Source organism: Emydura macquarii, unplaced genomic scaffold (assembly GCF_026122565.2).
Source record: "Emydura macquarii macquarii isolate MOO-44397 ecotype Brisbane River unplaced genomic scaffold, CSIRO-AGI_Emac_v2 contig_2193, whole genome shotgun sequence".
In the NCBI taxonomy this organism is placed as follows: domain Eukaryota; kingdom Metazoa; phylum Chordata; order Testudines; family Chelidae; genus Emydura; species Emydura macquarii.
In genome coordinates this window covers 17,302-45,241 of record NW_027132330.1, presented here as the reverse complement: position 1 = coordinate 45,241, position 27,940 = coordinate 17,302, and the positions used below count along the sequence as shown (strand labels likewise).

At 52.6% G+C, this 27,940-nt stretch overlaps 1 protein-coding gene across 1 annotated transcript; it reads left to right on the top strand.

Moving 5' to 3' along the window:
- Positions 1 to 87: 87 nt before the first annotated feature.
- Positions 88 to 27,571, top strand: AUP1 (AUP1 lipid droplet regulating VLDL assembly factor). The gene is made up of 12 exons (XM_067558850.1): positions 88 to 222; positions 526 to 663; positions 1,411 to 1,561; positions 2,593 to 2,780; positions 2,882 to 2,954; positions 10,140 to 10,213; positions 11,428 to 11,494; positions 14,591 to 14,696; positions 14,945 to 15,100; positions 15,303 to 15,466; positions 15,853 to 15,941; positions 26,095 to 27,571. Exons 1-12 carry the CDS (start codon positions 173 to 175, stop codon positions 26,141 to 26,143), a joined length of 1,305 nt encoding a protein of 434 aa, XP_067414951.1. The 5' UTR covers positions 88 to 172; the 3' UTR covers positions 26,144 to 27,571.
- Positions 27,572 to 27,940: the final 369 nt, after the last annotated feature.

Sequence of the window (27,940 nt, the reverse complement as noted above, 5' to 3'; positions counted from 1 at the left end):
GGGAGATGGAGTCCCGCGCGGGGCAGGCCGGGAGCGCCCTTTACCCCGGGCGGGTTACCCGAGTTCCCTTCTTCCCTTTCCCATTCCCAGACTGCCCCGCGCCGAGAGCGGCCGCCGTGGGTAAGATGGCGGCGGGTCCTGGGCCTCGCTGAGGCGGCGGCTCGGGGCGGGGATGGAGCCTCCACTGGCCTCGGGGCCTGAACGGCTCTTCGACGCGCACCGGTGAGAGTCCGGGGGGAGGGCTGAGCGGGGGGGGGGTGTCTCGGTCTCGGGGGGAGGGGCGTCTCGGGGCGGGGGGAGCGGCCTGGTGGGGGGGTGTCTCGGTCGGGGGGGGGGGGGGGGGGGAGGCTTGGTCGGAGGGGGAGGAGGCCTGAGCGGGGGGCGGTGTCTCGGTCTCGGGGCGGGGGGGGGGGAGGAGACCGGGGGGGGGGGGGGTTGTCTCGGTCTCGGGGCGGGGGGCGGTCGATCACCAGGTACCTGGTATCAGACCCTGACCCGAGTTCTCTCTCTTTCTCTCTCTGTCAGGTTCCCCAGCGATGGCTTCCTGCTGCTGGCCCTGCTGCTCTATGCGCCCGTGGGGCTCTGTCTGCTTCTCTTGCGCCTCTTCGTCGGCGTTCATGTCTTCCTTGTCAGCTGTGCCCTGCCAGACAGCCTGCTCCGGAGGTGAGGGGGAGGGGTGGGGCTCTTGTCAGTCTGCGACCCCCAAGGTCCAGGGTGCAGCCATCTCCGACCTGTCTGCAAATCCTGGGGAGCCCCCTGGCTCTTGCCTCTCCCAGGCCCACGGCGGCTTGCAGGCTTTGGGGTTGCTGTTAGATTTGCGGGTTGGAATTGTCAGCTCTGCCCTGGTGCCTTTTGTGCTCGGCAGATCCTTCATCCCCAGCCCCAAGTAAGGAGACTCCTTTGCTGGTGACTCCAGGGCCTGAGCCCTGTGATACGTGCAGCCCGACAACAGGTTTTTCTTGTCAAGGTGACAGACTGCAGGGGCGGATATCAGGATGGCAACCAGCCGGCAAGTGCGCCCGCAGACACTCCTTCACGATGCCAATCCTGAGCTCTCCCCACACAGTTCAGCTGGTTGGCGCCCCTCAATCCCAGTTTGCAGCCTCCCCACCATTCCAGCCCTGGATTCTCCAGGCACAGCTCTGTAGTTGCCCCCATTTCTTATCCACAGTCCCCTGTTATCCTAGCCCTGGCTTCCCCCCAGATTCTCCGTCCTGACATACAGCTTCCCCTGCTATCCCAGTCCTGAGCTTCCTTCTGCTCACCCTGTCACTTGACACATGCTTCTGAGGCCCCTCAGTTCTAATTCCACAGGGCTTCTACAGCCATTGCTATTCTCATCTTTATGTACTGGTCACCTAAACCAGTTCTGGTCAAGATGGGATTGGGAATCTCTGTTTCTGTTGGCAGGTTTATTGTGCGTGTGATGTGCTCAGTGCTGGGTCTGTTTGTGCGGCAAAGTGACCCCCATTTCCGTGATGCCAACATCAGGGTTTATATTGCCAACCACGTGACGCACTTTGACCACAGTGTCATCAACTTACTGACCTCATGCAATACGGTGAGTGATGCTGTTGTCTGGGCTGCCCCCCCGGAGCACTTCCCCTAGGACAGGGGTGGGCAAACTGTTTGGCCTGAGGGCCACATCTGCATATAGAAATTGTATGGTGGGCCATACAGAGGGGTGGGGCTATGCGAGGGGAGGGGCTGCCACGCAACACTGCTTGGGGCTGGGAGTGGCTCCAGTCAGGGTGCCGCTGGGCCCATGTGGTGGGAGGGGGGTGGGAAGAAGGGGCAGGGCTGGGAGGGGGAGCGGCTGCCACCATGCCACAACCACAGGTTGAACTAAAGGGCTTGATTAAAAGCTCAGACGGGTCATATGCGGCCCACGGGCCATAGTTTGCCCACCCCTGCCCTGGGAGAAGCACTTAGTGGTCTGTTAAGGGATTGGGAGCTAGCTCTTGGGTCTTTCTTTCTTAATTAATAATTGAGCAAGCCTTGAGCGTCTCTCTAGGCTTGTGTGTTACGGTGTTGGGTTCTGGTTGGTTCAAGTTAAGGCAGGGCAGAGAACCTGGCCCTTCTGCAGGAATGGGGCCTAGATTAGCACAGGCAGACTTGCAGCCTCTGCATCCTTTCTTGGCTCTTTAAATAGCTCAGGGAGGAAGCACAGTTGGTTTTGGGACTTTCCCAGGTGCTGGCTGTTTCCTGTGGGTGCAGAGGACTGTGTGCACCTGCACAGGAAGCAGTGAGCAATGCTGTGTGATGAGTCTCTAGCCAGATATTACTGCTCACAATAGAAACAATAAATGCTGTCTCCCGAGAGGACTTGGCACAGTCATGAAGGGCAACAGACTTGGGCTTTGCCGGGGAGGGAAGGGAAGAACGACAAATCTTGTAACCGAGGCTTCTCTCCTGCCATTCACAATTGGGGGCAGTTCAGAGGACACCTGGCTGCTGCTGTATGTCCAGGGCAAGGGACGGGGGGAAGTAAAGGGTGTTCTTGGGCAGCCAGGACCCAAATTGATCGACAGGCTGGAGTATTGGCAGGGAGGGCTGGTGGGGTCTCTAATTTGCCTTGCTCTTCTCTTGCAGCCTGCGCTGAACGGCACGCCGGGTTTCATCTGCTGGTCACGGGGATTCATGGAGCTGGGGGCGGTGGGGAGCCGGGCAGAGCTGGTGCATTCCCTGAAGGTTTATTCATCCCATGTGGGGAATCCTCCTCTATTGCTGTTCCCGGAGGAGGCAGCCACTAATGGCCGAGTCGGCCTTCTTCGTTTCAGGTAGTGGTAAGGGGGGTCGTGTGGGGAGAGGGGGGCAGGGGCAGGTCTGCTTTAGCCCACTTCTGTGACCGTCGTTAATCGCGGGGATGTTTCCTTTTCAGCTCCTGGCCATTCTCAATCCTGGATGTGATTCAGCCAGTGGCTCTGCAAGTTCAGAGGCCCTTAATTGCTGTGGTGAGTCCAAAGGTGTGGGACAAAGAGCTCCTAAACTGTAATTAGTGCGTGCAGCTCTGGGGTAGCGTGATATTGGGTGGTTGTTCTTCAAATGCTTGCTTATGTCAATTCTATGTAGGTGTATGCGTGTTGCGTAGATGGCTGCCAGCTCTCCCCTAGAGGTATCAGCCAGGTTGGCTCTGGTGTCCCCTACAGTAGTGCCTTCATGGCGCGGTGTATAGGCATCTGCCGCCCCGCCGCCTTAGTTCCTTTTTTCAGTCTGTGGCAGTTGCTGGAACATTCCTTTCTGCTTGCGTAGCAAGTCTCTCCCTTAGCAGTACCTGTAGATAGAGTGAAGTGTTAATAGTGGTTAAGTGTTAGCTGATAGTTGTAGTTAGAGGAGTTAATTCTCCTGCCCTGCCAAGTGGGCTTACCCGCAGGGCCTGGGACATGCTGCACTCTGAAAGCTTTGAGCAATGTGCCACTTGTCCTAAGAAGATACCGGTTAGTGATCCGCACGAGAACTACTTAAAGTGCCTTGGTCTACATCACAGCACAGAGAATCACAGTCCCGCTCTGCATTGAGGCAGAACTCCCCAGTGCTGCGCCGTTTGTCGTTCAAGGTCAGGGCACCAGACCATGGCACCAAGTGGCATGGCACCCCCTCGCTCCTTCAGGAGCGGGTCTTCAGACTTGGAGTCACCTGTGAAGTCCTGTGGAACCAAGGGAAACAGACGCTAAGGCGCGCACACTTAGGATCTAAGCGCACAAGAGGCTATGCCATCGTGGCTGCCACCTCATTGGCAGCTGCCACCTTAGTGGCCGATGTGGGTTCCATGGGCTGCTCAAACCCTCCAAGGCTCTGTTGGAGGGCGATCCCAACTGATGCAATTGGAGGAAATAGGGGAATCAACCCTGGTGCTGGTGGATATCTTGGCACCCTTGGGTCATGCAAGAGTTTCCTCACCCCTTAATGAAACGATCTCAAACACCGGCCTCCCTTCAGCCCACAGCAGAATGGGTCGAAAGGGAGTATGACGTATCTTTATACTCACCTGGCTCCCTGGTTGTTGTGGCGGTCAACGAGAGGGAACAGCAAGGACATCCACGCCCATTGCCAAAGGCGAAAGGCAAAGAAGTTGGATCTGTTGGGGAGAAAGATCTACTCCATAGGAGGTCTCCAGCTGAGAATTGCAGACCACCAGGCTCTATTAAGTTGGTATGGCTTCAACTCCTAGGTGGCAATGTTCAGATTTAAAGAATCCAGAGTGGAGTTCAGGGCCTTGACAGATGAGGGCAGAGCAATATCCGAGGCATCTCTTCAGGCAGTCTTGGATGCAACAGATGCGATGACTCACGCCATAGCCACGGCAGTAGTCATGAGATGGAGTGCATCGCTAAATCCTCCGGCCTGCCTCGTGAAGTACAACAGACTGTATGGGACCTGCCCTTTGAAGGGCAATCCCTTTTTTCGGAGCAGACACACACACAGCTCCATAGTCTAAAGGATTCCTGAGCAACTCAAATTGCTCAGCCCCTATACCCTAGCCCCGCCAAAGAAACACTTTAAATCTCAGCCTTTGGGCTGGTTCTACCCACCGCAACACCAACAAAGATGTGATTGGGGTAGACGGCAGAACAAAGGGTCTAGGAGGAGGCAACCTCACAACTCCTTTTTGCCCTCCACATGTGCACCCGGGAGGCAACCATCAGGGCCTAGACAGAACTTTTGAAGGTGAACCCAAGGATGGTGCAGCAGCCCAGAACTTGGATCCTACCCCTACATTTGGGGACCGTCTATCCCATTTTTACCATGTCTGGTCCAACATTACATCAGATCAATGGGTGCTCCGCATGGTAAAAGTGGGATACACTCTTCAATTTGTTTCCCTCCCTCTCTGTCCCTCTTCAGGGTCTCTTCTCATGAGAGACACCACGCTCACTCCTAAGAGAGGTGGAAGAGGTCCCAACAATTTTGCAAGGCATGGGCTTCTGTTCGTGCTACTTTTTGATCCTGAAGTCCAGCTGGGATCTCAGGCCTATCCTAGACCAGTTGTTCTTTGAGTGCTTGCTCATGTCCATTCCAAGTAGGTGTGCGCGCGCTGCCTGCACAGTTCGCCAGAAAATTTCCACTCAGAAGTACCTGCAGCGTTGGCCCCGGCGCCCCCTGGAGTCGTGCCTCCATGGGGCTCTATATTGGGGTGTGCCGACTCTCCACCTCAGTTCTTTCTTGCCAGTTGGCTCCAACAGAGGGGCAGGCGGGGTGGCTCTTGGAATGGACATGAGCAACACATCTCAAAGAACACCAGTAACAGGTAGGTAACAGCTTTTTCTTCTTCGAGTGCTTGCTCATGTCAATTCCAAGTAGGTGATTCCCCAGCCAAACCAAGGCGGTGGGGTTGGAGTTCAGTGAACTACAGACTGGAGTACAGCTCTGCCGAAAGCAGTGTTGTCCCTGGCCTGCTGAGTGATTGCATAATTGTCGCTATCAGAGACAAAATGAGGGGAGAGCCTGTTTTGACACACAGGATCTTGTGGATCATGCATCCACACGTGCTACAACTTAGCAAAAGTGCCACCTCCAAGGTTGACAGCACACTCCGCAATGGCAGAAGTGTCATCTGCCACTTTCGTGGCGCAAGTCCCGATCCTGGGTATCTGTAGAACGGCGACCTGGTCATCTGCTCACACCTTCTTTTCTCACTGTGTGATAACGCAGCAAGCAAGAAAAGATGCAGCTTTTGGCCAAGCGGTCCTTAGAATCATAGAAGATTAGGGTTTGAAGGGACCTCAGGAGGTCATCTAGTCCAACCCCCTGCTTAAAGCAGGGTCACAGGATCACAGTGAAGCTCCAGTCCCACCTCCTAAACTTATGGCTTGGGAATCACCTGCATCGGAATGGACATGAGCAAACACTGGAAGAAGAAAAAATGGTTACTAACCTTTCCATAACTGTTGTTCTTCGAGATGTGTTGCTCATGTCCATTCCAAATGTCCACACCCACCTACCTCTCTGTTGGAGTTGCCAGCAAGAAGGAACTGAGGGGGCGGCAATTGCCTACGTACTGCACCATGAAGGCGCCATTCCTGGGGGCACCAGAGCCGACTCGGACGATACCCCTACGGAAAAGCTTCAAGCAGCGGTGCATGCGACACGCATACACCTATGTTGGAATGGATGTGAGCAGCACATCTTGAAGAAGAACAGTTATGGAAAGATCAGTAAACATTTTATAGTGCTGTTACTTGGAGCCCTGTGCCCTCGTGCTGTGCCTTGGGGTTCTTTCCCACCACTCCAAATAACTTCTCAATGGTCGTGTAAGGCAGATGTTCTCCTTTTCTGCACTGCTTTCTGCTGGGGGATTTCACTGAAATCAGCTTTACTCTCACATCTCGTAAGTTCCAGTGGCAATACTGATACATGTGTGATCGACTGACCTGCCTAGGCAAGGCACTTTACTGTAATATTTGATTACCCCACTGATTTGAATGTGTTTGTTTTCACCACACCTCAGGATGGGGTGGTTTAGGGCTGTCACATGGAGCCAGAGCTAACGCCCTCTTGGGCAAGCGGGGACACCCTTGTCTGTGGATATTTGTTCAGGCTGGAGGCTGGGTCAATCTCACAAGTGAAGGTTCCCTCTCTCAGCAGCAGACTCAGACAAGCAGGCAGGGATCCCATCTGGAAAGTATGTTGTCAGAGCCTGGAGACACCATTGTCTGAGGCTTCACTGACCCATTCGACTTACAATTTAGAGCAGAAAATAAGAAAACCAAAGGGACACACACCAGCCCCCCGTCCTAGGTTACTCCCTTTCAGCCATGGTTGTCACTGACTGTCATGATAACCGAAGAAAGTTCCAGGAGTTCTAACCACAAAACATTCGACTGAGAACGAGAAGCTAATTGAGAGACGCTGCTTAGGTCGACCTGTCGTTATCCACGCAGTCCTCAAAAAGTCTGGCCTCATGTTGCTGATTGAAAGAAATGTGACTCAGTGTCAATTTTATAAATGTTATTAAAACTTTTAAGCAAAATCCCGAAAACCTCACCAAAGATAAGCTTTTGTTAATACTGCTAAAAGTAAATTACGAATAAAACAACAATTCAACTATCAAATCAACCAGTTACCTTCAATGCTGGATTGCAATTACTTCATCAAATTAGTTGAATCATCAGATTAATTCAACAAACAATAGACAACATGGCCTTCCTGAGTGGAAAAGTCTTGAGATGAGATTGTACCAGTTTATGGAAAATTTGACCAAAAATCTTATAAAAAATCTGATTGAAAACTCCTAGCAACAATTGCCACTCAACATTTATCCATTAGCAAAATTAAAAATAAATTGGACATCTTTTAATCAGACTTTGTTATTCTCACAATCAAGACAATTTAATACTCTTTATATTTAGGAATTAGGACGTAAATCAAACACTTTATCTTTGAAAGTTTCATCTCGATAGAGAAAACTTTAAAATCTCTCAATGAAATGAGATGGTCGAGTTCAGGATCCTGACAAAGGGAAGAAAGGAGAACAGCAGGATATGGACCCAGGACTTCAGAAAAGCAGACTTGACTCCCTCAGGGAGCTGATGGGCAGGATCCCCTGGGAGGCTAATACGAGGGGGAAAGGAATCCAAGAGAGCTGGCTGTATTTTAAAGAAAACTTATTGAGGGCACAGGAACAAACCATCCTGATGTGCAGAAAGAATAGCAGATATCGTAGGCGTCCAGCTTGGCTTAACAAAGAAGTCTTTGGTGAACTTAAACACAAAAAAGAAGCTTACAAGAAGTGGAAGCGTGGTCAGCTGACCAGGGAGGATTATAAAAATGCTGCTCGAACATGCCAGGATGAAATCAGGAAGGCCAAAGCACAATTGGAGTTGCAGCTAACAAGGGACGTGAAGGGGAAGAAGAAAGGTTTCTACAGGTATGTTACTAAGAAGAGGAAGTGAAAGTGTGGGTCCCTTACAGAATGGGGGAGGCAACCTAGTGACAGAGGATGTGGAGAAAGCTGAGGTACTCAATGCCTTTTTTGCCTCTGTCTTCACAGACAAGGTCAGCTCCCAGACTACTGCACTGGGTGGCACAGAATGGGAAGGAGGTGAACATCCTGCAGTGCTGAAGGAACAGGTCCAAGACTATTTAGAAAGATTGGACATACACAAGTCCATGGGGCCGGATGCAATGCACCCGAGGGTGCTGAGGGAGTTGGCTGATGTGATTTCAGAGCCATTGGCTGTTATCTTTGAAAGCTCGTGGCAATTGGGGGAGGTCCCTGATGACTGGAAAAAAGCAAATATAGTGCCCATCTTCAAGAAAGGGAGGAAAGAGGATCCAGGGAACTACAGACCGGTCAGCCTCACCTCAGTCCCTGGAAAAATCATGGAGCTGGTCCTCAAGGAATCCATTTTAAGGCACTTGGAAGAGAGGAAGGTGATCAGGAACAGTCAGCATGGATTCACCAAGGGAAAGTCATGCCTGACCAACGTGATTGCTTTCTATGAAGAGGTGATGGCCTCTGTGGATGTGGGGAAAGCAGTGGACGTGATATACCTTGACTTTAGCAAAGCTTTTGATACGGTCTCTCACAGTATTCTTATCAGCAAGTTAAGGAAGTATGGGTTGGATGAATGGACTATAAAATGGATGGAGAACTGGCTAGAGCATAGGGCTCAACGAGTAGTGATCAATGGCTCCATGTCTAGCTGGCAGCCGATCACAAGCGGAGTGCCCCAGGGGTCAGTCCTGGGGCTGGTTTTGTTCAACATCTTCATTAATGATCTGGAGGATGGGGTAGATTGCACCCTCAGCAAGTTTGCAGATGACTCTAAGCTAGGGGGAGTGGTAGATACCCTGGAAGGTAGGGATAGGATACAGAAGGACCTAAACAAACTGGAGGATTAGGCCAAAAGAAATCTGATGAGGTTCAACAAGAACAAGTGCAGAGTCCTGCACTTAGGACGGAAAAATCCCATACACAGCTACAGACTGGGGACCGACGAGCTAGGCAGTAGTTCTGCAGAAAAGGACCTGGGGGTTACAGTGGATAAAAAGCTGGATATGAGTCTGCAGTGTGCCCTGGTTGCCAAGAAGGCTTAATAGCATATTGGGCTGCATTAGTAGGAGCATTGCCAGCAGATCGTGGGAAGTGATTATTCCCCTCTATTTGGCATTGGTGAGGCCGCATTTGGAGTATTGTGTCCAGTTTTGGGCCCCCCACTACAAAAAGGATGTGGAAAAGTTGGAGAGAGTCCAGTGGAGGGTAGCAAAAATGATGAGGGGGCTGGAGCACAAGACTTATGAGGAGAGGCTGTGGGAACTAGGCTTGTTCAGTCTGCAGAAGAGAAGAATGAGGGGGGATTTGATAGCAGCCTTCAACTACCTGAAAGGGGGTTCCAGGGAGGATGGAGCTAGGCTGTTCTTGGTGGTGGCAGATGACAGAACAAGGAGCAACGGTCTCAAGTTGCAGTGGGGGAGGTCTAGGTTTCACATTAGGAAAAGGGTTTTCACTAGGAGGGTGGTGAAGCACTGGAATGGGTTACCTAGAGAGGTGGTGGAATCTCCATCTTTAGAGGTTTTTAAGCTGCAGCTTGACAAAACCCTCGCTGGGATTATTTAGCTGAGGTTAGTCTTGCTTTGAGCAGGGGGTTGGACTAGATGACCTTCTGAGGTCCCTTCCAACTCCATGATTCTATGATTAAATCCATAACTGCATGTCTCCCTGTCACTAGCCACATCCCCAACCTTCTCTGTTCCTCTCGGGTCCTGCCCGGCGAACATATGAACGGCCACACTGGGTCAGACCAATGGTCCATCTAGCCCAGTATCCTGTCTGACCACAGTGGCCAATGCCAGGTGCTGCAGAGGGAATGAACAGAACAGGCAATCATCAAATGATCCATCCCTCTGCACATTCCTAGCTTCTGGCAAACAGCAATCCCTGCCCGTCTGGCTAATAGCCACTGATGGCCCATCCTCCATGAACTGACCCAGTTCTCTCCTGAACCCTGAAGCATGCATGGGTTTGCCTCAGGTTGTCTTCGCTGTCCTGTCTGTTCTTCCCCCTCGCCTGCACCGCTGGGCGTGTTGCTCCCTCTGTCCCTCACTTGTGGTCCTGGCTGTAAGTGCCATGGTTCCTGTCTCACTGGCTGGCTGTGGCTCTGTCTGGGGCCGAAGTCTCACTGTGCTTTCTTCCCCAGAGTGTGGCTGACTCCTCCTGGATCACAGAGCTGTTCTGGACCTTCTTTGTTCCCTTCACAGTTTATCAAGTAAGGTACTATCTCTCGCTCTCCTTTCAGGTGGGAGGTGGGGAAGGGCCCTGCTGTGTTTACCTCTCTCAGTAGTGCTGAGAGCCCTGCTGTGTCCCATGTCTTTTGGTGCTTACCTGGCCCCACTGCCAGCATGTCGCAGTGCTTGCTGGCCCTGGGCCGTGGTCCTAGGCTGTCCAACTGGGTGCCAAGTCCCTGCTTTCTCGGCTATTGGTTCTTGAGAGGGGTTTGCTCTCTGTCGGGGAGAGGGGGCGGGATCCAGCACCAGGAGGGGGTGCCTTGGGCCTCTACAGGGCCTTTTCTCTAGTTTTCTCTGCTGTTTTTCCCTAGTCCGCTCCTCCCTCCTCTGCTCTTTGGTGGGTCCCTGCAGCTGGCTCAGCCATTCCCTGAAGTTGATCCCTCTGCCTGCTGCGAGGCTTCTTCTGAGACTTCCCTGAGTTCCCCCTTTCCGGCTCCTGCCCTTCTTCCCCTATTTGGGCCTCTCTCCCTGTGAATCCCAGGGCTTAGCCAGTCTCCTTCCACCCTCGGCTGGCAGAACGGATCTGTATGTCCGCATTAGAATACGGAACTCAGCGTGGGGCAGCATTGAGCAAAATCTCCTCGGCTGCTTGCCAGAACCCAGCATCTTTGGGGGGCCAGTCCCTTGAACAGGGCCACGTGCTGGGCTCTTTGTTCCCTCCTCCCTTATTGTGGCACTGCAGGCTAAGGAGAATAAGCCAAAGACCAGGAGATCTGTATCTATGGAGCAGCTCTCCTTCCCTTGCAGCCGGCCTCCCAGTTGAGTTGAGTCCCTCCCAGCATGGAGCTTGGGGACGGGTTGTGTTCTTTTCCCTCAGGCTGGGTCTCATGTTGTAGTTTTCCTGCCTACACCTTGTGTCTGACCCTGGGGCCTCTGTGTTCTTTCTGTCCTCGCTGGGACAGCAGCTCTGCCCAATTAGGGTCTGCCTGGGAACCCCTTTAGCAGGCCACTTATACCCCTTTTCCTGACAGTTCATGAAGAGACTAACTCGAATAGGCCCAATTCCTCCTCCCCCATCCCCCCTCCCCCAATCCACCTCCCTCCTCTGCCTCACTGCTATTCTTGCTATGACCCCTGGGCCTTGGCCCTCTCGCTGTGGGAGGGGAGTTCAGTTTCACTGTGGAATTAAGGAAGGGCCCTCACGCTCAGACTCCCAGCCACTCCAGGAACAGTCAGCCCGGTGCTGTTGTCTCCCGTCAGATGGATGCCGCCTGTCTTCAGACAAGCTGATGAGCCGAATGAGGAGTTTGCGCTCCGAGTTCAGGAGGTAGAAGGGGCCTGGGGGAGGGAGGGCTGGGGCTAGAGGAGGGTTGGGACTGGTTCAGTGAGTGTGAACAGTGTCTGTCGGGGTCAGAGGGCATCTCCAGGAGGTGCCAGGGTGTGTATCTGGCTGGAGGTGGTATCTCTTGTCCGATATTTATTACCCACCAATCTTCCATGTCCTTCATGGCTTGGTATTTATTTGCCCCCCTGCAGCTCGAGTGGAAGCGAACTTCAGCGGCCAAGGGGAGGCTGGCTAATGGGAATGAGGATATAGAAATGGACTGTACCACAGCCTTGGGGAAAGCAAAACTCAGCGCTTAGTGTTCTGATGCTGGGGGGGACCACACCATCTCCATCCCAGGGCACTGAGAGAGTTGGCATGTACCACTGCTAGGATAATAGCAAGGGTTTCTAGTTATTTCAACGGGGGGGCGGCGGGGGTGTTGTCTGCCTAGGCCAGGGGTTTTCAGCCTATTTATGCAGCCCACAATCTGTTATGTGGGCCACATCCAACAGTATCTGTGTGGCCCTGAGGATGTCACATGGGCCACAGCTGTGTGCTGATTGGGCCGCAGGTTGAGAACCACTGTGCTAGAGAACAGCCAACGAAGTGCCAGTATTTGAGAAAAGGGGGGAAAGTGGTCCAGGCAACTCTAGCCCTGCTAGTCTGACCTCACTAACATGCAAGGCTTCAGAACAAATTGTGACGGAAAGAGTCATTAAAGACATGGAGGTGAACAGAAACGGGGATGTATCATAGAATCGTAGGACTGGAAGGGACCTTGAGAGGCAGGACTCAAGGCAGGACCAGGCGTTATCTAGACCATCCCTGACAGGTGTCTGTCCAACCTGCTCTTAAAAATCTCCAATGATGGAGATTCCACAACCTCTCTGGGTATGTCTAAACTGACGGCCATCAGATCGACCTTTCTGGATCGACTGAGCGGTCAATAAAGACCCGCTCGATCAATCCAGAAGTCGATGCTGTAAAACCACCCCCTCAAGTGGCGTAGCGCTGCATCGACGGGAACATGGTTCCCATCGGCGCAGTGCGGTGAAGATGGCGCGCAGAAGGGAAGCACAGCAGTCGACAGGAGTTACACAAGTCACTCTGTGTAGCTTGCGTAACTCCCGTCGACTGCGGCCAAATCACCAGGTCAGTGTAGACCAGGCCTAGGCAATTTATTCCAGTGCTTAACTACCCCGACAGGAAGTTTTTCCTAATGAGCAATCTAAGCTGCCTATTGCTTCTTGTCATATCCTCGAAGATCAAAAAGAACATTTTTTCCCCCCTTCTCCTTGTAACAACTTTTTACGTACTTGAAAACTGTTGTCATGTTCCCCCTTAGTCTTCTCTTCTCCAGACTAAACAAACCCCATTCTTCAAACTTCCGTCGTAGGTTATGTTTTGTAGACCTTTCATCGTTTTTGTTGCTCTTCTCTGGACTTCCTCCAGTTTGGCCACATCTTTCCTGAAATGTGGCACCCAGAACTGGACATAATACTCCAGTTGTGGCCTTATCAGCACAGAGTAGAGCGGAAGAATTATTTCTTGTGTCTTGCTTACAACAAGAGATGAGAAGTGTAATGCAATGTGGATTACCAAAGGTAGATCATGCCAGACTAACCTGATACCTTCCTTATCAAAGAAAGGGAACTGATTTATTAAATTATATCTACTGCATTTCCCTTGTCTCTGTGGACTTCCATGAAGCATTTGACATGGTACCACGTGAGAAATTATCATTTAAGATAGAGAAAATGGGGAATAGTACAGGAATTTTAAGGTGGGTAAGGAGGTGACTAAGGGGAGACAATGGGTTGTACTGATAGGAGAACTGTTGAGCTGGAAGGACATTACTAGTGGTGTTCATCAAGTATCAATCTTGAGACCAAGCTTATTTAATATTTTCATTAGTGAGCGTGGCACAAAAGGCGGAAGTGTGCTAATAACATTTGCTGACAACGCAAAGTTGGGAGACAGTCAGTACACACAAGGATCAGAATATCATACAACAATTGGATGATCTTGAGGACTGGAGCAATAGAAATGGGATGAAATTCTTGTCACCTAGTATTCAAGGAAGATGAATTAAAACTGGAGCAGGTAGAGAGGGGGGTAGTAGGATGATCAGGGGAATGGAGAGCCATGGCTTGTTAATAGAGCAAAACGAAGGCTGAGGGGAATATAACTGCTCTCTATAATACATCGGGAGAAAATGCCAGAGAGGAAGACGACCTATGGAAGCTAAAGGGCAATGTTGGCACAAGAACAAATGGGGATAAACTGGCCATGAAACTGAGGCCGGAAATTAGAAGGTTTCTAACCATCAGAAGAGGGAGGTTCTGGGACAGTCGTGAGGGCAAGAAGCCTAACTTGTTTTCATAGCTTCCAAGGCCAGAAGGGACCATTGTGATCATCTGGTCTGACCTCCTGCATAGCATAGGCCAGAGACCTGCCCCGAAATAATGTCAAGAGCAGATCTTTTAGAAAAACATCCAGTCTTGATTTAAAAATTCAGTGATGGAGAATCCACCACAGCTCTTAAACTTCTCTTTGTTAAGCTGAATAGATTGAGCTCCTGGAGTCTGTTACTATAAGATCAAATTCCACAAGTTTATGAATAGCTTTAGAAATGGGGTGGTCTGCGATAGCAGGGGGCTGGACTAGAAGACCGTAACCATCCCTTCCAGTCTGATGTTCCTATGTACTCCTGGCTCACCAGCTATCCCCCCCATTCAAACACTGCCTAAGGGCTCCACCTTCCTCAGTGTCCCTTAGCCGGAGGCTGGTAACCAACAGGTGGCTAGTATAGTCACTGCACCTCATTCTGTGCTGGGTGCCTCACAGCCCCTGCCCCCAGGAACTCCTGGCTCCACGTTAGCCCTTCTGGGTAAGGCTGAATCTCACAGCACCAACCACATCTCTCTGCTTGATGTCTCTGGAACATCAGCATGGATCCCTGAGAAATCCCTTCCCTGCAACTCCCAGGTGTGTGCGTGCATGCAGGGTGTGTGTGGGCGGGCGGGTTTGTGAGCAAGTCCCTGGATCTTGTTGCTCTGGGCATGTGATTCTGACTTTCCTGTGTGTTTCCTGCAGCTCTTGGCCATGGAGCTGGGTGTGATTTCCACACGACTCACCGCAGCGGATAAAGCCGAGCATATGAAGAGGCTGAGACACACCCCACCTCACCTCTTTGCCCCAGGTGTGTGTCTGCCCTTCCTGCTGCTTTGGTGGCTGCTGCTGGTGCTAAGTCAAACCTTCACACCTGGGGGAGGGAAAAGGACATGCCCCTCCCTGGGGAGGCAAGAGGCGCTCCCGGGAAAGGACATCACCCCAGCCTGCCTGCTCAGAGTGGGATAAGGGCAGATCTGATCAGGTGGGGATCCCCTCATTGAGCCATGCACTCTCTCCTGGGCTGCCCATTCATGCCCTCTCTTCTTACTCTTGTAGCCTCAAGCCCGTCCTTGGAAGCCAGGCCCAGAGCATCTCCCAGCCTGGCTGGTGTCAGGCCTCTTGCTCCTGAGGATGTGCGGATCACAGAGATGGCCCAGCGGGTCAAGGAAGTGCTCCCACATGTGTCTCTGGGAACCATCAGGAGAGACCTGGGTAAGCACGTACCTGGGACTTTAGAGCACACCCTGCGGGGCAGAGAGGTGGGCTGCTGCCCCTCATATCCTGCTCCATAACACCCGGAAGTGGAGGCCTTGTGATTGCTGTGCTGTGGGGCTCACTGGGACATGGAGAAGCCCTGCACAGGTCTCTTAGCTTCAGCAGCAACTCCCCTTACTGAGTACCTGTGTCCCCACAGCTCAGACCAACTGTGTGGACACTACCATCGCCAACCTGCTGGAGGGCAGGGTGCCCTTCGTCCCTGAGGACAAGGAGCCAGAGACCGTCCTGCTTGAGCCGTCTACGTCCCAGACTCCAGCTGCCTCCAGCACTCAGTGCCCTGCAGCTTCATCCACCTCCAAGGTGCCTGCTGGTGGGACGTTGAGAGGGGGATGTGAGGAGCCTGGAGCCCCCTGGCCTACAGGTGTTCTCAGGGCTGCAGCGGCGCCCTGCCCTAAGCGCTGGTAGCTGGGGCTCAAGAGAGAGCTGGGACTGCTGAGGAAAGAGACAAGAAGTCAGGGCAGGGAATGGCGGTAGGCTCCCTCTCCCTTGCTAGACCTAACTCATGGCCTGGCAGTGTGGGGAGCAGGGCACCATGGGCTGGCCGCTAATGGGACTGGAGTCTTCTGCAGCAGCCAGTGCTGAAATTCACAGTGAGAGGAGTAGGTGCCGAGGTTGGGATGCGGGGGTGGGCACACGCTGGGCTCATTGGCAGCTTGCCTACTCCCTCAATGCTCTCTTGCCCCCAGCCATCTGTGAAGCTCTTTGCGAAGTCCCCCGTGGAGAGGCATTTGTCCCTGCAGGAGCGGAAACACATGCTGTATGCCTACGCCAGGAGGTGAGTGCCTATCCCTGCTGTGTCTCAGGATCCCTGCCTGTCTGCCGTGACCACAGCAAGGGTGGTCAGTGTTCCCAGGTCTGTACCTGAGCGATACTCTGCCCTGCTCCATGCAAGGGTACTGGTGCCCTGCTGAACCCTGCCTCCCAGCACAGGGTGGTGGGATAGGGGCACCGAGCTGTGGCACAAAGCAGGGAGGGAGACGTGGGTGGATTTGGCTCCATTAATCTTTGAAACATATGACCCTCTCAGTGGTTCTGGGGCAGCTCTCACCAGTTTGTCACCACCCTGGGGCCCAGGGCAGTCCACTCACTGCTTCTTTACTCAGTTAGTAAATTAAATATAATTAATGCCAGTCCATGTAGTTTATGGCAAATGGGGCTTGTCAAAGCTCATTTAATTCTTTGGGATGACAAGATTGGTTGATAAAGGTAACTGCGAGCCTGTAATAGACCTGGACTTTGTAAGCCATTTGACTTAGTACTGCACAGCATTCTCATTAGAAAATTAGCACCTAGTGTGTGGCAAAGTGGGCTAATGAGTGTAACTGGGGAGTCATGAGTAGACGTAGGAGTAGAGAAGTGATTCTCCTGTGTATGTGGTATTAGCACAGCCAGGGCTGGAACACAGCGTCTAACTCTGGGACAGCATTTTTGAAAAGGGTGTTGAACAACTGGAGAGGATACAGAAAGGAGCCCCAAAAATTATTGGAAGGCTAGAGAAAATGCCTTGCAGCTAGAGACTTAAGGAGCTCATTCTGTTTAGCTTAGCAAAAAGGAGATTGAGAGGTGACTTGATCAGTGTGTAAGCATGTTCACTGAGAGAAAATACTGGGTGCTGTTGGGCGGTTTAATCTAGCAGAGAGGTAGAACAAGACCCACACTGGAAGTTAAAGGCAGACATAGTCCAATTAGAAGTAAGCACATTGAGGGTGATTAACCATTGGAACAAACTCATGGGGGAAGTGGTAGATTCTCCATCTCTCAAGGATGAGAGAAAGCAAATGCAGATGGAGCTGAGGGGAGGTGCTTTTCCTGTGGAGAATTTGACTCATTGTTACAATGGGGCTTCTGCATGTCTTTTGGTGGCATGTGTCCTGTAGCTTTCAGAGCACCCAGGGATAATGACCACGTTGTTTTGCTTGGGGCCTTGTGCCTTGGGGAGCTAAAGTGCAGTGTGACATGGGCTGACCTTACTTCTGCATTCTCTCCCTTGGGATCAGTCATTCATGGAGTACTGGGGCTACAAAGCCAGGCTCTCAGAGAAGTTCAGGGTATATAAGTTTGGGGATTCCACATAGGCAGGCCAAAGAGCCCAGGGTTTCTTGAGAGGACTGACCTGGGAGCCAGACTTCTGTGAATATCTTAGTATGCCTTTTTGGAAGATACACTTTAGCCCAGCACTAGATCTTCACATATGTGTCAGCGTGCACCCCGCTGTGCGTGATCGTGCACCTCATGCTCACAAGAGCGGAGGTTTTTCGGAATAGCAGTGTCTGCTGGGAGTGGCATGAACCCTCTGCTGCCTTGGGCTCCCGTACGATGCATAAAAGGTGGGCAGCTGTGACCTCGGTTCCTTCTTGTTGCCCATGGCAGGGAAACGAAACCTGGTAAGTGTCTGATCCAGTAGTTCTCAGCTCAGGCTAAATACCAAATTTCCAAGGTCCTCAGTCACTTCTCATCAACTATTCGACAGCTGTGAATTGATCCAACCCATCTGGACAGAATTCCACTGATCAGACCTTCCCATTGCAGGCTGCTTATAGTGGGCGCAACCCCTGTGGGTTCCAGCCCTGTCCATCCTGCACTGGGCTAATTCCCTTGAAGGATGGGCGCAATGGGTGCCCCTCGTACCTGGGGAATTGCATATTGCATGAAGGTGCTTGCTGTGCTTGTCCTCCTCTGCCAGACCATGTGAGATGCGAGGCTGAAACTCCACCTTCTGGAACAGTCCATGCAGGTCTTGTCAGAACACGGAAACAAGTTCCAGAATCCTGTTTGGGGACAATCCAGCATCATTACCGTGTTGAGCAGACGCAGGCAATGCTTCAGACAAGCACCAAGAAGACAGCACTGAGGAAAGATCTATCAAGACACTGGCATTGAAGCCAACCTCGGCATCAGTTTCGAAGCTGGCACCAGCACCTCTGGTGTCAAAATCAGGGCCCAAGAAGGACCGCTCTGAGCACGGGGCAGAAACTGAAAAAGGAGCTCTGTGTCTTCCCACAAGGACAGGCTGCAAAGTGCAGAGAGGCGTCCACCAAGCCCCATGCGACATCCGGGACAGGGGACAATGCCTGCTGGCACTGAGCCTGGCTCTGGAGAAGCACCCCAGGCGCCCAGAGAGTCAGCCACGCTCCTGTGGCATGTTCTTTTGTCCTAAGGGGCTCCTGGGGCCCAGCAGTGAGAAGCCAGTCTCCACCAGTAAGGAGAAGGAAGAGATCTCTCTCTCCAGTAGGCCATCGACACCTGAATACTGAGAAGAGCCAGTGCCAGGAGCAGGGCAACACCAATACCCCGTCTCAGCACTGAAGATTTCTCCTTGTTATCACCAGTATCTTCAGCACCGGTGTCGGCACTGGATGACTTTAAATTGTTCCAGCAGATCCTTGTAAGTGTTGCTGAGACCCTGGTGATCAAGGCATCTGCTACACTGGAGCAATCTCCCAAGCGGTTTGACAGCCTGTTGGCTTCTGGTCCCTCCCCACTAATGAGGGACTGCTGGACCCAGCTAAAGTGCTGTGGCAGGCGCCAGCCCCAGGAAAGCTAATGGTGAAGCGAATTGAGATGCAGTCCCAGGTACCTTCCACAAGATCTGAGTTCTTGCACACTCCCCCCAGCCCAGCCTCCTTAGTCACACCAGCCATGCAAGAGAAGCTGAGGCTGAGATAAAGCACAAGCACCCCAGATGCTTCAACTTCCTTGCAGCTGCTCATGGCCGACTGTCAGGCCCTGCTGGCCAAATACGACTTCCTGACACGTGACAGGGTGACACCCGAGACAACAGAGAGGAGCTCAAGGGTATAACAGCGGCTATTGGCTAGAACAGCCTCGCAGGTGGCAATGGATGCCTCTAGTGCTGCGGCCTGGTTGATGGCCACCACAGTGATCATGGACAGTGAGTGAACTGTGGCTGCAGGCATCTTGAGAGAGGGGCAGGCTGTGAGGGCTCTGGGCTGTGCAGCAAGCTGATGGGCAGCCCTCTGCACTCACCGAGGGACTCGAAGCCACCTTGCACTCTCTGGGGATTTGCACCTCTCCATACCATCCCTAGCCTCAGCAACGCACACTGTCCCACCACCCCACACAGTCAGAATATCATGCCAAGAAGCTCCCAAGATACTACATGGGGCATCAGCCTTCCTTTCCCTCAGCAATGCACCCAATCCTTCACACGTCAGCCGATCGACAAGACAGTCGACAGTCTAGAGAACACCACCTTCAGAAGCCACCTAGCCCCATTCCACCAGGCGTTGTCTGCCCTGACATCAGACAAATTGATGTTCCTGGTCTTTGCCCAGGGTACCCCATCCCTTTTCTTTAAGACTGCTACAAGCAGAAGCAGCCTCATTGTTTTGTCTAGAAGCCATAGAGACGGTCTCCCCAGAGTTCAGGGGAAGATGCTTCTACACCTGGTATTTCCTCATTCCGAAGAAGAAAGGAGGTGTAGTCCTAGCCCTGAGAACACTGACCAAACACATACACCGTCTCAGGTTCAGGACGGTAACCGTGCCTCCATAATCTCCTCTTTCCAGGCTCAGGACTGGTTCATAGCTCTTGGTTTGCACGCTGGGTATCCAGCCCACAGGAAGTACCTCGGATTCACGATGGGCCCGACCATTATCAGTGCAGGGTTCTGCCCTTTGGACTTTCTGGTGCTGAGTGCTCATCAAATGCCTTGCAGTAGAGGCAGCACATTTAAGAACCCAGGGAACCATTTCTACCCATACCTGGACAACTAGCTGGTCAGGGCAGGCCCCAGCAGGAGACTGGAAGAGCCTTATATTACATTCTTTCTCTGTTCTCTTAACAAGGACTCCTTGTGAATTAAAGACATAGTCTCTGACACTGTCTCAGACAATAGAGTTCACAGAGCCCCGGCTGACCCCGAATCAGCAATGGCTTACCTGCTGGACAAGGGATTCCATGTTCTTCAGTCAGAGGTGAATGATCTATGGGCAAGACCTATAGTGCATATGTATCTGAGACTTTCAGGCCATATGTCTACATGCACATTGCCAGACTTCACCTACGGCCATCACAACTGTGCTGAGGTCCAGGTATTCCCCATCCAGATATCATGAACAAATGGGTCACAGTCCCCTGGAGTACTGGCAGAGCCTGCCTGGCCTCTACATTTCAGGACTGTGAGACAAGGGGTGGCATCCTCAGTCCCTTCCCTAACAACTTATCATGGCAACTTATCGTGGCAACCTAGGCAGCAGTGACCATGAAATGGTCGAGTTCAAGATCCTGACCAAAGGAAGAAAGGAGAACAGCAGGATACAGACCATGGACTTCAGAAAAGCAGACTTTGACTCCCTCAGGGAGCTGATGGGCAGGATCCCCTGGGAGGCTAATGTGAGGGGGAAAGGAATCCAAGAGAGTTGGCTGTATTTTAAAGAAAACTTATTGAGGGCACAGGAACAAACCATCCCAATGTGCAGAAAGAATAGCAAATATGGTAGGCGTCCAGCTTGGCTTAACAAAGAAGTCTTTGGCGAACTTAAACACAAAAAAGAAGCTTACAAGAAGTGGAGGCTTGGTCAGATGACCAGGGAGGATTATAAAAATGCTGCTCGAACATGCAAGGATGAAATCAGGAAGGCCAAAGCACAATTGGAGTTGCAGCTAACAAGGGACGTGAAGGGGAACAAGAAGGGTTTCTACAGGTATGTTACCAACAAGAGGAAGATTAGGGAAAGTGTGAGCCCCTTACAGAATGGGGGAGGCAACCTAGTGACAGAGGATGTGGAGAAAGCTGAGGTACTCAATGACTTTTTTTGCCTCTGTCTTCACAGACAAGGTCAGCTCCCAGACTACTGCACTGGGCGGCACAGAATGGGAAGGAGGTGAACATCCCGCAGTGTTGAAGGAACAGGTCCAAGACTATTTAGAAAGATTGGACATACACAAGTCCATGGGGCCAGATACAATGCACCCAAGGGTGCTGAGGGAGTTGGCTGAGGTGATTTCAGAGCCATTGGCTATTATCTTTGAAAGCTTGTGGCAATTGGGGGAGGTCCCTGATGACTGGAAAAAAGCAATTATAGTGCCCATCTTCAAGAAAGGGAGGAAAGAGGATCCAGGGAACTACAGACCGGTCAGCCTCACCTCAATCCCTGGAAAACTCAAGGAATCCATTTTAAGGCACTTGGAAGAGAGGAAGGTGATCAGGAACAGTCAACACGGATTCACCAAGGGAAAGTCATGCCTGACCAACCTGATTGCTTTCTATGAAGAGGTGACGGGCTCTGTGGATGTGGGAAAAGCGGTGGACGTGATATACCTTGACTTTAGCAAAGCTTTTGATACATCTCTCGCAGTATTCTTATCAGCAAGTTAAAGAAGTATGGGTTGGATGAATGGACTATAAAATGGATGGAGAACTGGCTAGAGCATAGGGCTCAACGAGTAGTGATCAATGGCTCCATGTCTAGCTGGCAGCCGATCACAAGCGGAGTGCCCCAGGGGTCGGTCCTGGGGCCGATTTTGTTCAGCGTCTTCATTAATGATCTGGAGGATAGGGTAGATTGCACCCTCAGCAAGTTTGCAGTTGACACTAAGCTAGGGGGAGTGGTAGATACCCTGGAAGGTAGGGATAGGATACAGAAGGACCTAAACAAATTGGAGGATTGGGCTAAAAGAAATCTGATGAGATTCAACAAAGAAAAGTGCAGAGTCCTGCACCTAGAACAGAAGAATCCCATGCACAGCTACAGTCTGGGGACCGACGAGCTAGGCAGCAGTTCTGCAGAAAAGGACCTGGGAGTTACAGTGGATAAGAAGCTGGATATGAGTCAGCAGTGAGCCCTGGTTGCCAAGAAGGCTAATAGCATATTGGGCTGCATTAGTAGCAGCATTGCCAGCAGATCGCAGGAAGTGATTATTCCCCTCTATTCGGCATTGGTGAGGCTGCATTTGGAGTATTGTGTCCAGTTTTGGGCCCCCCACTACAAAAAGGATGTGGAGAAGTTGGAGAGAGTCCAGCGGAGGGCAACAAAAATGATGAGGGGGTTGGAGCACAAGACTTATGAGGAGAGGCTGAGGGAACTAGGCTTGTTCAGTCTGCAGAAGAGAAGAATGAGGGGGGATTTGATAGCAGCCTTTAACTACCTGAAAGAGAGTTCCAGGGAGGATGGGGCTAGGCTGTTCTCAGTGGTGGCAGATGACAGAACAAGCAGCAATGGTCTCAAGTTGCAGTGGGAGAGGTCTAGGTTGGACTACAGGTTAGGAAAAAGTTTTTCACTAGGAGGGTGGTGAAGCACTGGAATGGGTTACCTAGGGAGGTGGTGGAATCTCCATCCTTAGAGGTTTTTAAGCTGCGGCTTGACAAAGCCCTGGCTGGGATGGTTTAGCTGAGGTTAGTCCTGCTGTGAGCCAGGGGTTGGACTAGATGCTCTCCTGAGGTCCTTTCCAACTCTGTGATTCTGTCAGGGACTGGCTGTGGCCCCCTGCCTGACCCACCTGAACCTACACATGACTGTCCTCGAGCTCAGGGCTTATATTGCATTGCTGTCTATTCTGCGGAGCTCTACCGTGCAAGTGCTGACAGACAGCATCTGTGGGAAGCACTAAATAAACTAACAAGGGGGCCCTTGATTGTCCCCTCTCTGCCTGGAACCCAGGAAGCTCTGGAAATAGTACCGTCAATATTGGGTGACCCACTGGCTGTCCCTCTTCCAGGGATCAGCAATGATCTGGCAGAGTGTCTGAGTAGGCCGGGGAGCCATCCACGAGTGGTCACTGCCAAAGTCCATCCTGCGCCCAACATTTAGCAGGGGATTCCCACCAGAAACTTCTTGGTCACAGAGGACACCAAGGGTCTGAACTTCTGCTCCTGGGGAGGCGTGAGCCCAGGTTCCCTGTTGGATGCCTGTCTCCTGATGTGCTCGAAAGCTCCTCTTCTTTCATGTCAATTCCGCTGACCTCTGGGACACTCTGCGAGATCAGACTGGACAAAGCTATGATCATCCTGATAGTCCCTCCCTGCCAAGAGAGTTTTGGCTCTGAACTGTTACAGAGATGTCTGGGATGCCCTCCTCCTTTCCAATACACCTGCCGACTTGTCTGAGTGTAATAGCTCAGAATCTAAGTGTTGGCTTGGATGCTGGCTGGCCGAGAACTACTGAAGTCGCAAGGTGCAGTTTCTGTCAAGAGGTTTTTATGCAGAACAAGAAATCTTCCACCAGGAAAGCTTATTCCTTGAAATGGAAGAGTTTTTCTAAGAGGGCAACTCAGTGTCACGTTGACCTAGCAGAAGCCCTGGTACTGAAGATGTTGTAGTATAATCGTGCTCCTGAAACACACAGAGTTAACATTTAACTCTCACCTTGCCTCAATATCTGCGTGTCACACCTTGGTACAGTCATACTCGGTCTTCTCCCACCCTATGGCATCAGAATTCCTCCAGTGGCTTCCTTCAGACTTGCCCTCCAGTCAGAGAACTGACTTCCCTGTGGGACCTGTTGTGATTATTGGGCCTAAACATTTACCCAGATTGTAAGCTCAATTGTAAAACATGTGAAAGTTCCTAAGATGTCACAATAACCCATAATATTTTGCTTAGGAATTAACCATGGAACCCGTAGGTCAAATTATTTTCAATAGACAATGTTATAAGCAGGTGCAAGAAAACCAGACAGACTGAATTAGTCCAGACAAAAAAGTCTTGCTGATACGGTTCAAGGACAGTGTTGAGATTGGATTAATAAACAAAAGAATGTGGATCTGGAAATTAACAAGTCAAAGTTGGTGTGGCAAATACTAGGCCTGTTCGGTGGACAGAATAATGAAGGACTGAACTAGGCCTTTCTCTTTCTCCTTTTTTGAGGTTCTTAAAAAGAGACGTTGACAAACCTCAGCAGTTTTCGTCTCGTCCCAGCATATCTTGGCTCCTCGCATTTTCCCTGGCCCTCGGACAGAAGGAGCAGACCAGACCAAATAATTTTTCTCCCATAAGGAATTGTGTTTTGCACCTGTGAGTACCGAGAATCACCATCATGGCATCCAGTTTTCAGCCTGTTGGTCGCGAGCCCTGATTGCCAGCACCACAGAGGCACAGAAGATCCTGCTCTGTCTCCGTTCCCTTTTGTGTTACTTTTTATCCTCTTGATCTTCTCTCTCTCTCTCTGCTTTTCATCAAATCCTGAAATCAGCTGCACTGCATCATCACAGAGAGATGCGACAGCGCTGCCCTGTATAAGGAGCAAGCACCCAGCCAGATGGTGCCCTGATCGGAAAGTGAACCAGGGACCAAGCGACAGATGAAGTGGCCAGTCTGCCAGCCCAAGTGCCCATTCATAACCAATCAGCTGTCCTGTGTTCCAGAACATCAACCAAAGTTGTATTTCCCCCCCCTTTTCTAGCCTCTCTCCTGTGTCTGTTAAAACAGGAGACGTGAATACCCTTCACACATCAGGACTTAGTATAATTAACCGTCTCCTCTTCATCAAAGAAAGCTGCTTGGTGGAAATGAGAGACTGATATTTTGCCTCCAGAAGGAAAGAGACTTGAACAGTTTTGTTCTGGATAATCACTCGGTGCCACTTTCAGCATCGGGGCTTGTTTTCATCTCTTGTTCTTGTGTTTGATCAATAAACTTCCAGCTTTAGACAGAGTGCCTTTGGGTGTTTGTCAAGGACCTGAGTAAACCGGGTCTGTAGCAAATCCCTGAACCTTCGTCACTGTTTGAATGTTGGACAGTGAGCGAGTTGAACACCTTGAACTCTTTTGGTCTTTGAGATCAATATAGTAGATCTCAGTGTTGTCCTAAAACTCCTATGGAGCCTCCCTTGAACCACTGCTGGAGTGCCCCGTCTGCCACCTTACGGCCAGGGGAGTCTCACAGGTGCCATCGTCTCAAGTTGGAGGGTCAGCAAGTGCCAAGCCCTTACAGCCAGGCCACCGTACGCCTTCCCTAGGTTCGTGGTGGTGCTGAAACGATGGCCCAGGTTCCACCCTAAGGTGGCCGGAGGATTCCACCTAACCTGGCCGCTGCCACCCAGTCATCTTCCTGAGCCACCCCCTGTGCCATGTGGACAGAAGCTGCATGCCTTGGGCAGCGCCAGAGCTGAGCTGTTACCCAGCAGCCCAGGCCTTTCAGCCTGCCTCCCTGCCTTTTTGTGGGCATGCCCAGGGCCTCTCCAAGAGAATCACACCATGCACACCCCCAGGGGAGACTCTCCCTCCAGCGGGCAAGGCACACTGCGCCAGGGCTCAGGCAGCAGTCTCTGCCTGCCTCAGGAATGTTCCACTCGGAGATCTGCAAGGAGTAACTCAGCCTTTCCTTTAGCGTGCTAGGCCAGCTGGCCAGATGCTAAACGCTAGAGAGCAGGCGTGGCTCACCCCGTCAGCCCAGCGGACACAGCTTGCCAGCCACCTACAGCGGGATCCACACTGACACACGCCTTGGAGAGCAGAGAGCAGTTACTTACCCCACAGGAAGTGGTTCCTGGTGACCCGCCATCCATCCCAGCCGTGGGCTGCGATGCATCCGCAGGAGGGTCATGCCACCTCTCTCAGAAGAGCCACGGTGCTGCAGGCGAAGTAACCAGTCGGTGTGCTTTAGTAGAACGCCGGGCGGGGCGGGGCAGGGCTTGTGCTGTACAGAGCAGCTGAGCCAATGGGGCCTTCAACCCTCTGACTACAGTGGGCCTAGAGCCGGGTGTAGGGGTGTGGACTAGGAGGGGTCACCTCAGCCAGGGAGCCACTGCCCCTCCCTCCACTATGCAGGCTGGGACTGGCTTATTTCCCCCAGGCCGAGTCTGGTGGTGTCATTTTCTGCCTGTGTCTGAACCCAGGTCCTCCACTTCGGTAGTATCTGACTGGAACCCAGGAGTCCTGGCGTCCCGATCCTGAAGTGACTAGTAGGCCCCTCTATCTGATCCCCTCTGCTGCCATGCATGACTAATGGACTTTTCCTGCCCCCCTAGGAGATACACAGAGAAATACGGGACGCCGCGGGCTGATGGGAGCCACTGAGGCAGCCTCCCCACCCTCCTGGCTGTGGTGTGTGTGGGGCTCGGGTCGAGGGGAGCGTGACCTCAGCATGGCCATTCTGCATGGGATCCCAAAGTCTCCGAACCAGCACGCTCGCCAGATGCGCTGGGGTCTTCGTGGCGTGTGCCAGCCTGGGAAAGCAGTGCCTAGCTGCCCATGGTGTGACTGCGGGGCAGTAAGTGCCTGTGGTCTGTGCATCAGACTGTCTCCTACTAGCCAGAGACAGGGTTGGAGAGCGGAACCGCTCTGCCCTGCCTGCACCCCATGGGGGACTGGACTCAGCATCAGCCCTGGCCCCTGCGCTCGCCTCTTGACTCCTTCACGGGGCTGTTGTATGAAACTGGGGGAAGCGGGTCTCTTTTCAGCTACAATAAATTTAATTCTCTCTTATGGCCCAAGGCTGAGGCCTTGAGGTGATGGGAGTGACGAGGGGGGAGAGGGCGCCCTCTGACGTCTCTGGGGGGCAGCACCGGGGGGGTGGGGAGCTAATCTCCCTCCAGGCCACGATTGAAACACATTGTGTAGGTCCTGAAGCTGTCCAGTCCTGAGACCAGCAGCTCGATGTACCCCTGGGCTCTGCACCCGGAACTCCCCCAGGCTCCCTGCAGCCTGCAGGCATCGCATTCGGTAGCTTCAGGCCCCTGTTGTTTTGTAGCTTCTCTCCACCTGTTCGGAGTCTGCACCTGAGGCTCCTCTGGCCTGGTGCCGGTGCGGCCCAGCCCCCTCCTGGCTTGAACTCAGGGCCTCAGCTAGCAGGGCCCTTGCTCTGTTGCAGGTCCCAAGGGAGTGACAGGCGGCCTGGCCAGGCTGCTGCTGTTCATGGGGGTGACTCCAGCAGCTGGTGAGAGATTCCCCCACTCCTGCCAGGGGGAGGGGCCTGTTGTGCTCCCAGGAGGCAGTGCCTGGCTGGAAGAGATTCCTGAAGTAGAGCCTCCCTCCTGCTGCTCCCTGGGCAGCTGGGTGGGGGGCGGGGGGTGTCAGGTGAGACCCTTTTAAAACTCTGTGTCGAAAGAGTTCTGTGCTGTGCTGGTCACCTGAGCTCTGCCTTATAGAGGGGCTCCTCCCCAGCGGGGCCTGGGCTTTCAGGCCCCCGGGAGAGGAAGAGGAGTGGGACTGCCCCATGCGGCAGGGCTGGTGCAGGCTGCCTGCGGCCCAGAGCGTAGAATCAGGGTTCTGTAGTTTCAGCTCCATCCTCCCTGGGTGAAGCGAGCGGCACCGCCCCTTCCTTTCTCTCCCGGGGCTGGCAGGCTGAGCTGTGAGTCACCCACCCTCCGCCTTCAAAGAACTGGCTGCCAGTGAAAAGTGCAGGTGATGTTGCTTGTTCCCCAAACCAGCTGCTGCTGCTTTCAGGGAGGTTCATGGGGTTCTCCTGCTGCAGGGCAGGGAGTGATCTCAGGCCAGGAGCCTGCAGCGGTACCGAGGGCCTGGGCCACCCAGCCTGGGCTCATATGGGGGCTGGGGTGGGGACTGTGGGTGGGGGGGCAGGCGGCTGGGGAGGTAATGGTGGGATGGGGACTGGTCATTGGCCTTGTGCTCGGTCAGAAAGCAGACGATCATGTTCCACGTGCAGCCCTGCCCCCTTCCTGACCTCCGGGGTAGTGCGAGGATCCTCAGCCTCGTACCGCACGGCCGGCTCTCAGGGCTGGGCCAACACGCAGGAACCCGTCCAGCTCCGCTTTCGTTTTAAAAAATCAGCCTGGGGTGGGGGTGCAAAGAAAAGCAGGCTCCGGGCTGTGCCCCAGGGAGGGCTGCCGGGCTGTCATTGTCTCAGAGCCTGCG

Coding starts and splice junctions, on each gene's coding strand:
- AUP1 (XM_067558850.1), top strand. CDS start 173: ATGGAGCCTCCACTGGCCTCGGGGCCTGAACGGCTCTTCGACGCGCAC. Junction 15,101..15,302: donor AACCATCAGGAGAGACCTGG/GTAAGCACGTAC, acceptor GTGTCCCCACAG/CTCAGACCAACTGTGTGGAC. Junction 15,942..26,094: donor CTGTATGCCTACGCCAGGAG/GTGAGTGCCTAT, acceptor CTGCCCCCCTAG/GAGATACACAGAGAAATACG.